This window comes from Hakea prostrata, chromosome 10, assembly GCF_041222555.1.
Source record: "Hakea prostrata isolate BN-2017 chromosome 10, UWA_Hpros_2, whole genome shotgun sequence".
NCBI classification, from domain to species: domain Eukaryota; kingdom Viridiplantae; phylum Streptophyta; class Magnoliopsida; order Proteales; family Proteaceae; genus Hakea; species Hakea prostrata.
The window spans coordinates 29,848,808-29,860,870 of record NC_142609.1 but is presented as its reverse complement, the minus strand read 5'-3'; the positions used below and the strand labels follow the sequence as shown (position 1 = coordinate 29,860,870).

The 12,063-nt window shown below is 36.3% G+C and overlaps 1 protein-coding gene across 1 annotated transcript; it reads right to left on the bottom strand.

Moving 5' to 3' along the window:
- Window positions 1-1,749: 1,749 nt before the first annotated feature.
- Window positions 1,750-8,690, bottom strand: LOC149002446 (type I inositol polyphosphate 5-phosphatase 10-like). The gene is made up of 12 exons (XM_089137577.1): window positions 8,048-8,690; window positions 7,756-7,831; window positions 7,035-7,097; window positions 6,874-6,955; window positions 6,631-6,738; window positions 5,748-6,333; window positions 4,978-5,171; window positions 4,772-4,880; window positions 4,435-4,583; window positions 4,140-4,355; window positions 3,298-3,420; window positions 1,750-2,656 (listed from the first exon to the last, which is right to left on the bottom strand). Exons 1-11 carry the CDS (start codon window positions 8,075-8,077, stop codon window positions 3,375-3,377), a joined length of 1,659 nt encoding a protein of 552 aa, XP_088993703.1. The 5' UTR covers window positions 8,078-8,690; the 3' UTR covers window positions 1,750-2,656; window positions 3,298-3,374.
- Window positions 8,691-12,063: the final 3,373 nt, after the last annotated feature.

Sequence of the window (12,063 nt, the reverse complement as noted above, 5' to 3'; positions counted from 1 at the left end):
ATCAGATCCCTTTTTTAAATTGTGCAGAGACAAGCGGAGTTGCATCACACATGCTTGAGAGTGAGAAGTATATGCAGCCTCAAAAAACAACCACACCTCAGACGCAGAAGAAAGGCCAACAACCTGGGCATGCACATCCTCAGTAAGAGAGGAAAGAATCCAACTCAACAGTGTTTGATCCTGATTATGTCAAGCCAAAAATGCCGGATTAACAGAGGAATCAGGAAGAAACTCCGTCGGACAATCAGAAGAACCATCAATCAACCGAAGTAAACCAGAACTTCGTAAGACAGGCAAAAACTAAGATGGCCACACAAGGTAATTGGTAGAAGAAAGCTTAATCGGGAGAAAATGATGAATATTTGAGAGAGGAATAGCAGAACTAGGGAAGGAGGAAGCAAAGAGAGGAGATCCAGATGCCATGGAAGCACCGTCGGCAAAAATTGAACGCAAGAAACAAAAAAGAACAAATCAAGAAGTTAACGATTGGAAAACCCTAATAAAATAAAATAAATAAAACAAACAAAAAATAAATAAATAAAAGAGGTGAAAAGACCAAAAAGGACACCCTAACAGTCCCAAAAGGATTGAACCAGCGCTCGATACCATGTAAGGAACCTTCAGATTAATTAAATCTAAAGTGTTTCATTTTATTTATAGATATAAACTGTTGCATAGGAAAAGATTAAACCATTTACAAAGTGCCATATGCCATACTATGAAATTCCCTTAACAAGGTTTAACTCCTTTAACACCATTTAAATACCTACTGTAATAACTTCTGATGGTTTGGTCTTTCTTGTCCAAAGTAAATCTCGTTTCTAATCATCTAAATTGTATAATATATAATTATAATGACAAAAAACAATCTGTTGGTAGAGTGGTTAAGATCAACAAAGTTTCTCCCAACTTAAAATGATATTTTTTTCCACACAGTTAGCTGTCAATCTCTTTCGTGCTGAAAGCTTAAACCAATTCTTAAATGGTGGAGTTCTTTTTAGCAAATTGATAGGTTTGCCGAGGCACAAAATCGTCTTTTGGAGATTATTGTCTGGAGGGTTGTCGGTAAAATCGACCATTTCTAAATGGATGCAAATTAAAAATACTTGTGTCTTCTGTGGTAAACATGAATTAACCATAGGAGTGCGTAACATGGAATTATTAATGTAGTTATGATAATATGTTATTTCGAATGCGTAATCAAATCTTATTTTCTAATAAAAATATTTTTCCTTCCCAGATCTTGCAGATGGTCCGATGTCAGATATCCTAAATTGATGAAGGATTAGGTGTACATTGTTGGTCGATTCATAAAGGTTTCACAAATCACACCGAATGGATAGAAGTCCTATGTATAGCCCTTTAAAAAGATGTCAAACATTTGAAGCTCTCTCTGTGTTTGTTCCTTGGGTTATCTAAAGGGGTTTGAGGAACGAAAAGAAAATCTTCGAACTAACAACACTACAGATAGCTTCCCCAATCTAATCTATTGAGGGAGATTTGGAAGTCCATCTGCAAAAGTTGTGCTTCATCCAAACATACAAGATGCACGCCACCCAGATAAGCTTCCCAATAATGTCAATAATCTTAGAACCTCTAAAAGTAAAACCAATCCAGCCACAATCAAGGTCGAGGGGCTGAGAACGTCTAGATCTGGACCAAATAGAGGAGAAAGCTAGAAGCCAAATAGGGCAAGAAAAGGGACAAACAAAGAAGAGTCTGGTGGGGGGAAGGAGTGATAGCCCAGAGAGCGAGGAAGGTTTAATTCCTGGGCAGAAGATACAAGATAGACTGGAGATGTCTACATCTTATGAACATATCTGACTTTCCTGGTGGGACAAAACTTACAGTTTGGGCTATCTTCTCAGTCCCACTTTTGTTACCCATCTCTAAATATTTATCTTCAGCTAACTTTTGTGTAAATGACAAAATCATAGCTAAGCTTTAATACCAACTGCTCTTGGAGTTCCAACAGGATACACAATCCAGTTGTAGACAGAAGTGAAACTCCAGCCAAAAGAAACAGGGGAGCAACAGCCCTGCACTTCTCTGACAAAGTTATTGCTTTTGAGTCCCATAATGTGGTTTGATTCCACTGATTTGAATCATAAAATTGCAGTCTGGATTTTCGTCTCTTTCAACTCTCTAAATCCCACTTCCCTCGTCTGATTTTCTTTCTTTTGGGTAAGATCCTTTTCTTTAGTTTGGTTGATGCCATCCCAAAAGAAATGAAGGATTCCATCGCAGTTGTCTTTTTCTAGCTTCTTCCTTTGAAAGCATCACTTTACTGAACTAAGAAAAAGAATTCTTGCCAAAATATCAGGTTTATAGTGACCTGGTAATTGTGAAACTGTTCAATCAAATTGCTTTCCTAGTCATAGAATAGTACTTAAGGACTCTTGAAACCCTTAAAGCAGTTAACCATAACAAACAATTATTTTTCAAATTCATTCAGTTTTGTGCAGGCTTCCTCCATCCAATACACTTCAAGTTTTTTTATTTCAAGAATACCAAAAAAGAATGACAGTAAATGAAAAAGATGACACGAATATGAATTTTGTTAGTCCTATTCTTCCTTCTTCATCTGGGGTTGGATTCCTTGATGGACCCCAAAGAATAATAGTCATTGCCTTTTCTATTCAATACTTGGGTTGACCTGCAAAGAGCATGTAGAGGAGAAAAGCTCAACCAGTATAATTATATTAACCCAGAGAAAACAATTACTGAAATGAGAAAGACACTCGAATTCGCATTTTCATGATGGTTTTCATTGGGAATTTTGTAAGACAAACTCGATCAAACCCTTAGTTTCCTACTTTCTATGTTGAATGATGATGAGAAGAAATAAACAATATGGTTAAAAGAAATCATCTCTAGAAAGGGGGTCTTTCGACTGGAATTGGCCACAAGTAGCCATGCATGTTCTGACCATGTAATTGAACAATAACCCTTCAACTGCAGGTTTTAAGGTCTTAAAAATTCAGTTCAAACATGTTCAAACTTAAGAGGTTTAACTTCAGCCAAATGTACAAGTCTATGTATCTATTGATGTATGGAACAAAGAAAACCAGCAAATGAAATGGTTTCGATAGAGGATTTCTCAGGTGGGATTTAAATCAAACATTATCCTTCTGTTCTAATCCAGGTCGAGGTAGCGAACCTATGATCGGTAATCAAAAGGCTCTGAAGAACAACTTCTATTACTGATGATTTCAAGTCAATTCTTCTCACGCATTAGAGCAATGATTTTGTAGGTTTATGTTATTGTTCAGAAAAAATGGTACAGAAAATCAATACCTCTCACATGTTAGAACAATGTACTGTACAGGTTGAGTGTTGATGACCCACAACATTTCTCTGCATCGAGGCATCCTTCAATCAGCAAATTTCAATTTCTGACTAATGCTATTGGTTAACCATCTGCAACGAAAATGGGAAAAGATATAAAATGCTCATGAGAAGTTCACAGACCTAAAATAATAAATAAATAAATAATCAGAGAAACGAAACTTTAAATGCATTAACCAATGGGTTATAGCTCAGTTAGAATAGACAAACACCTCAAAATTAAGAGGTCATGAGTTGACTCTAGTTGGGGCCAAACTTAAGAGAAAAGGGGGGGAAATTAATACAGCTACAAATGGTTGAGGAGAATCCTGCAAACAGAGTTTTCAGCAATGATATATTGAAGTCAATAATCTGTTTAGGTTGCTTTTCCTTTTAGACCATTTGATTATATATGACCTTCAATAAACCCTTAAAACAGCCATCTGGAAACCATTATGTGGGAAATTTTCTGTCGTCATATCACAGGATTCTGCATATGTTCAATGCGTCGAAACATCAAAAGCACACTGCCGTCTTGATGCAACCTCAGGGCAGACTGTAATGTAGCCCCAGAAGTCTTTACATGAGAAGTAGAGTGGATCAACCTATACCCTTTAAATTATGCAGAGAAAGAAAACTTTCCTTTCTTCCTCCTTGACAATCAAATGTAACTGATAGATCATAACTGCATTCATCAGATCCTAGTATGTGTAAAGTCATCCATTTGTCACATCCCTAAATTCTTCCTTTATGGACTCAAAAAAAACTACAGTGTATATTGTTAGCTACTGTTTGTGCATGAACTTACGTACCGTTCATGTAAATATCTAGCTGGAGTTGGAGGTAGAAACTCTTCAATTTCAATTTCCAAGTCAGATCCTGATATTTCTTTCTTTGATTTTCCATCAAGAACTGCAACCTGTACCTCAAAAACTGCAATAACTGGCCTATGATCCGAAAACCTCGACTCTCCACGTATGTAGAATAGTTGCTTTATCCCATTTCCATACCATAATATTCTATCACACCTGAAAGAGCTTTAACTACTAAGATTTTCTTCAGGTAAGATCCTACAACTTGGGAGAATAAAATAGGATCATAACATACCATGCAGGAGTTCTCCTTTTCTTCTTTGATTTTACAGTATCTCCAGCATAGGCATCTGAGTTATTAGAGTATTTGTATGTTGGAGGGAAGTAGATTTTCCCCTCCTTCCAACCTTCAAACACTCGCCCTGCTTCCCGTTCAATCTTGAGCTAAAAGAAATAACAACTGGCATCAATACATAATAGAAGTGCATAATCAGTGGCAATTTAGAAACCTAGTTGTCAGAAAATCATTGATATCTAAGTACAAGAGTAGAAAATTAGAACCATGTTCAAGACTTTCATTCATATCACCAAATTTCATGGGGAAAAAAATGGAGATAGTACAGAGCAACCACCTGATCCTTCTCAAGAAGGGCATCATAATCATTTTTTTCCAGAAGTTTCCGGGTTTCTGAGTAGCTCAAAGCAATCCGGTAATTCAAGTCTCCTAACCAAATTACCCGACTGGCACCTCCAAAAGAAACAGAAATACCATCAGTCCAAAAGTCCCAGTAATGGAACACACACACACGCACAATTTGACAGGATAAGATATACGCACTCATGTTCTATGATTTTCTCAGGTATCTTATTACAGGGTGCTTTACAGATTTTCCGGAATTGGGTGTTTTTCAGTATCTCTATGACATCAGAATTTCTTCTAAGCTCATCTCCTTCTTTGTCTCCAGAAGCCAAGTGGCTGCAGACAAAGCAGAAACTTGTTTGGTGCAATGACAAGCTAACTGAGATGCATCCCTGAAACCAAAGAACAGTAGGATGAGAACATACAGAGTTTCACACTTGACTATAATAATCTAAAAGCCATTGAATGTTTGTGTGACTATATGCAAATGAGAAGAACTAGGATATCTGGAGAAAACAAATTATGCTGGTAACCATGGTATATCCTTCTGTATCCCCCAATACTAATTGAGAGAGAACTCATTTTGAGGGAATCAACACAATACCTTAGAAGTTGCTAATCTATATATATACGAAACTGCATCAACTATACACAATCAAAATATTATCCTGCATTCTGCTATCTGATACAATATGCCTCTTAAAATCACACTTTCAATACAATGATACCTATTACCAATATTATGAACCTTGTCAACAACTTCACAATCTATTCTAATTTATATTGCATCAATTGTTTTGATGTTGATTTTCATCATTACAGGAAAAGGATTGGACAACCTTTGTTCTGCAACATGGGATCTGCAAAATTTGTTTAAGAGGAAAAGAAACTGAAAGCATAGCTGCAATTTAGCTTTCTGAATCAAAGTTCTGTTACTGCATTTACATAGAAATATAATGAATATGTACCTTGTTCCCAAGGTAACCCAATATTCCACGCCCAACACAGGAAAGTCTCAAATGTCCAATGTGCTGTACGAGTTCCTTCTTTGCCCAAACAGTGACAAATATTCCCACCATCTGCTTGCTGGCTACAAGGCTATATTTCAGCTGGTTAGTGGTGTTTTCTGTCATCACGTAACTACTTGAACCATCATCCTCTTCAGAAGAAGAATCATCTTCCAAAATATAAGATTCTTGGCATCCAAAACAAGAGTCTTTACTATTTTTCCTTTCCAAGTCGGTAGGGCAATTGCAAGTCTTGAGGCGTCTTCCCTTCTCTATCCTGAAGCTTTTACTAACCTTTTTAAGAGAAGGCTTTTGAAAGAACAGTAGACCACCATTGACCTTCACATCTTTGGAAATTGATCTACTGCTGGAAGCTTGAGAGGGGAAAGAGTAGTAGTCAGTCGAGGGTTTTGGACTCTTGAAGGTATTATTGACGCTTGAAGTTTTATTCAGGGACTGGTTGATGAGAGTAAGCCATTTTACTGCTGGTTCATTGTCTTCTATAACTAGCACATTCCCAGCATTCAAGGGTACTATTTCCTGAAAACTGATTCCAAAGAAAAATGCAAACAAGATATCACCCACCCACTCTGAATATTTGTATTTACATTTTCCTAAATATGAAATAAAAAATAAAATAGAGAGAGAGAGAGGGAGAGAAGCTCAAAACAACAAACTTATATGAAGGGGGGAATAAACTTTTTGAGCTGTTGAAATATCATGATTTTGAATAATTCAGCTTGTATTTAGTTGAATTAACGCTTCAGTTCATAAAAAAAAATACAGTTAAACTAGATTGAGGTTAATCTAAACCAAAAGCTTATTTTGGCAAAAAAATTCATACCCTAAGACATAAACGTCCGACTGATCCTTCACTTGAAGTAAATTGTCAAGATCCAGGTCGCCGCCGTTAGGGGGCTTCCCTCCTACATTCCAAGTTGCTACAAAAAGACTGAAGAAAAAGAAAGAGGATAAGATTTACAAGATAAAAAACAGGTATTAGGTGAACAAAAATCCAACTCATCTGCAAGAGAAATCAAACTCATCTGCAAGAGTAATCAAAGAGGAAAATCAAGACCCTTAATACCGTAAAGTTTGAGAATCTGAAGCATCCTCCATTGGAGATTGGTGATTTCTGAATTTCAAATGCCCAAGCCTTGGAGTAGGTTCTGCAATTAAAAAGAAAGTGAAAGGAAGAAGGAAAAGAACAAATAGAATATGGCTGCAGGATAACACAGCAATCTATACCTGGTAAACTTTTCTTGGTGGCTGTGTGTGTGGCTGAAAAAGGGGAGAACCTTTCAAACTCCACTGTTTATTTTCACAGAAAAATAGAAATTCAGAGTCAGAAGCAGGGCCAGAGAAGATGAGACAAGAAATGGAGGAGATAAACAATCTTTTCCAATTTGATTTAGATAGAAATATACACAGAGAAGAAGAAAACTATTTTAAGTACCATTCTTGCACTCGAAGTTAACAAACATAAAGTGCCAAAAATGTTGCTGTCCTTTCATTTTCATCAAACCTTGGTGTTTTCTTCCTATTCTACGTGCAAGGGGACAAATCATTTTCTCACACAAACATAAGTGCTACAATTTCTTCAATAAACAAAGGTATTAGAACTGAGATAGATAACTGTGTCAAGAAGACACCAAGATTTTTCATTTTCAAAGAAACCAAACTATGAAAGACAAAAAGCACCTCTCAGTTTCAGATTAATCAAACAGTTTCTCATATTTTGCCCTAAAAAAACCAGATTCACACATATCCAGAAGACCAATTCTTCACAAAGCACCTCTTTTTAGCCAGTAAAACTCAAATCTGAACTCAGTTGATGGATCATGGGTGAAGGAGGGGAGGGTAAACAAAGAAATTGAAGAAAAACTACGTGAATATCCTAAGAAAACAAGATTTTCGTTGGATTTCAGAGGAAGACTACATTAAGAAGATAGAAGTCGATAACACTTACCCGAGGAATCAGCGGAGTCTTCCGTCTTCTTCCTTCCTTTCTTCTCTGATGTTCCAAAGATTTTTGACAAATGAAACTAAAAGAAGTATAAAAAGTAAAACTTGCGATTAGTGGCAAAGAACCCATCAATTTAATCTAATTTGACCCAATCCGAATGTTCTTCCAAAGTTATGTTTCGTTTAAAAGAGAACAGAATAAATGATGGGAGTAAAGCCATGAATGAGAAACAGAGGAAAAGAGAATTTTTTCCAGGCATTAGCATCAAAAGAAATGAAAAAGAGAATCAACAGACCTGCTTCCTTTCGTCACTTCCAAGTGTCATCTCTTTAGTGCTCAGATTCCCCTTAAAAAAATCTCAAATCAACCCAAATGAAGCCTAACTTAGAATCCTGTCACATCCGGAAAAAGATATATGGGCTAGGAAAAGGCTAATTTGCTTCTCATTTTCATTCTTTAAAACCAGACCAGGAAGTGAAAGCCATTAACCACAAAAATCAACAAAAACTCAGTAAGAACTGAAAACCCATTAACCAAAACCAGCAACACGGATTTCTAAGACTCCATGATCTCTAACCTCTCGAAACTTCAATTAAAAGTTGAAGGTTCCGTTATGGTAGAAGTTTCACGTGCAAGGGTTGCAGCTTTTTGTTAAAACCCATGAAAGGGAAACAATGTGGGGCAAACTGGACCTTCTAGGAGTTCCAAGCGCCGTTATGTCATCTGGGTTCTTCTTGTTTTCTTCTCCGTGGGGCTTTTAAACTTTTTTGGATCTAAACTTTTTCTTTTGGGAGTTTGGTTCTGAGTGTTTACATTTCTTGTTGACTTCTTTGTTCTATTCTCGTACGAGAACTACTTTCCCAGAGTCCTCGAATGCAGAAAACTATGAGATAGCTTTTTAAGGGAAAATAATCAAGTAGATATCTGCCAGCTTGTGATTTGAGGGAGTCCTCTTATTTCTTTCAATCGGAGAAATAAGAAATACTTCGATTGTGGTAGTGGTACTCATGATTTTTTAAAAATTAATTTTTTTCGTCTACACGGATTTCTCATGTTTGGGATGACTTTCTCAGTTTCTTGAGTTTCACGGTCGAAATGGAAATATTGACTAAGATTTCGATCTCGACCGTCCATTTAGGCTTATGAACACACTAAATTGACAATCGAGATTGAATGTTGCGCATTAAATGCACAGTATTGAAGTCGCACTAGACTTTCTATATGGATTTCTTTTGTTTGGGATGAATTTCTATATTTTTACTCCAAAAAAAAATGAATTTCTGTATATTAGATTAGGTTCAGATAAGCATATCTTCCCTACCAAAATTAAAAACTTCAATCCTTCAGGTTGGTTAGAAAAGATAAAGTTTTAAGTGATTGGGGAAAAATAATCATGAAACAGAGACCCCGATTAATTATTCTCGCAATATGTGATTTTTTTCCCAAATCTAACATCCTCTGTTGTGCACATCTCTCTATTGTGCACAGTACTGCAGCATCATAATTTGACACTTGACTATTCTTAATAAACGGCTCAGATTAGAAAGTTGGGTTTTAAGTGAAAGTGACCTATCTTATGACCTGTTTTAACAAAAAAATAACCCATGTTTTGACCCGATTCTAAATATGGTTGCTGAGGATTTTTCTCCCATCGTGTTCCCGCCTTTTTAACTCCATCTTCTTCCCTCTTATTGTTGTTCTTCCATCCATCTTCTTTCCTTCTGAGTGCCACCTATCTTTCAATATAATATTTACCAAGCCTCCACAACCCCAACAATCGTCCTAATCAACTGTGCCGCCTGTCCTTCACTATAATGCCCCTTCTTAAGAATCAACCCTACTTTTTGTTTGCCTATCATCTCTCCTCTTATAGACTAAGGGCCTTTCTAATATTAATTCCCATTATTTTAGCGCAAAATTCTTGACATGCCTCTATTGCCTCATAAATTACATGGCACCCACATGTAAATTACAAGTTACCCATAGCTTACCTTAATGTTAAAATAGATTATGAAATTACCCAAATCCCTTATCCAATTTAACTTATTTAAAATTTATAGTACAAATTACTTAAATGCCCTTTGGCGGTAAAAAAGTCTTGGAATTTACAAAAAGTAACCCTAGTAGCAACCATATTTACTAAATGAAACCTTGTGATGAATTAGAAAATCATAGCCGAGCGTCCTCAATTCCAGTGACCCCTCCGGCGACCACATTTTCCACTACGAACACTATATCATCATCTCCCATCACCAACCACCTCACACCCAACACTATATCATTATTACCAGTTATTTATGTGCACTCGTGAGTGTGATCCACTATTAGGCTGAAAGAGAAAATAGAACAAGATTTGAGATCGAAGATGAGTTGGGAAGATTTGGGGCATTTTTGTAAATCACAGTAGTTTACATCGCTAAGGAGAAAGGGAAAAAGGGAAAAACCGGAAAACCGGTCATTATGTTATAAGTTCATACTTCATACTATTAATAAATCCATGACCAAAACCAAAATTTGAGCAGAACTAGCAACCTCAATAGCTGTTGTAATGAGTTCAGGGGCATTTTAGTCTTTCCATAGGTTCTGGGATTGGCTTTGTCTTATTGATTTGTTTTAGGGGCAGGGTTGTCTTATCTCATTCGATCAAACACACTCTCTCTCCTCTCTTTCTTCTTTCTCTCCTCTCCTCTCTGGTTTCGGTTTTCTGGTTACTTGAAGAACCGATTGGCTGCTGGTTGCTGTGCTTGAAGCTGCTGTGTACAAGACTGATTAAGCGTGGTTGTTGAAGCTTGCTTGCTTCTGAAGGCTTGAGAGAATCCCTGGTGTATTGGTGGTTCGGTTGCCTTGAAGAAAAGGATTGGAACTCTGCTGAAACAGGTGCCTTCGTTCTTGTTTAGTTAATCCTTTTCTTGTCTCATGCTTGGGATCCTGTTGGGTAGATTTCATAGTGTTGTAACCACCTTCTTTGATATTCTTCGATTGCATATGCTTGGTGAGAGCATATCTCATCCTTGGATGTAGGTCGAAAGACCGAACCAAGTAAAATCCCTGTGTTGTGAGATTGATTGTTTCCTCTCTACTGTTCTATGATATTATCCGCTGCGTAAAGGTTAGAATTCCTAACAGTTCTTGGCATCAGAGCTCGGTTCTGTCACTGGCTGCAACTGTTAACCATTGATTATCTTTGATTACTCTTTTCTTGCTTCTTTTCATTAATTCTTTCATCATATATGCTTAGCAAGTTCTGCTGATTTTATTTTCACATTCGATTTCAATTTTCTGGTAACCCTGATCTCAGACCGAAACCCTAGCTTAGGGTTTTGCTAAATTGATTTAGGGCTTTACATGTAATTGATTGTATGATGTGATTTGTATATAAAATCCCTAATTCTTGATCTGATCTTGCAATTATTTTGGTACTGCTAACCTGTACATAGGTTCGGCCATTAGGGTTGCTTGTAAATTTTTGGGGCTTTTATGATTTGCAGGCTGCTTGTATGAAATTGGTTATAGTTTCATGTTTATAATCTGTTATTAATCAAATATTGATTCTCAGATTGTTAATTGCATATAGGTTTGAATTTTCTGATTTGTATTGTCACTCACTGTTAACATCATTCTTTATTATTATTGAAATATAATATTCATATATAGTCTTAAAGATTCTGTTATCTTGTTTCTTGTCTCAAATCTGATATTGGTTTACTATATATATTTCTGAAACTGTTATAGTTAAGTTCTGAATTTATTTAGTAGATAATATCAATTGTGTTACTGGTTTACTTAATTAGATATAATCTGATTTTATATTCCTTTATTCTTTTATCATGGCACCAACCCGGTATGAGTTGGAGAAATTTGATGGTAAGGGAGATTATATGGTATGGAAAAATAGGATGCATGCTATTCTTGTACAAAACAAGTGCCATAAGGCTTTAAGGACTGATAAAGAGATCTCCTTGACCATGACTAATGAAGAAAAGGAAGATATGCAAGATATGTGCTATAGCACTATCATTTTGCACTTGAGTAACACCGTGATGAGAAGGTAAGAGAATGTAAGACGGCTGCCCAGGTTTGGCTTAAACTTGAACAATTATATATGGCTGCTTCTATTCCTAGTGTTACATTATCGAAAGAACAATTATTTAGTTTCAAAATGGATGCTTCTAAGTCTTTAAGCTGATAATGTAGAAGACTTTTATAAATTGTCATGTGATTTGGCTGATTTGGATGAAGAGTTATCTGATAATACCCTTGCTGTCCTATTGTTGAAACCTTTGCCTGATTCTCATGTTGGTGTCAAAAATG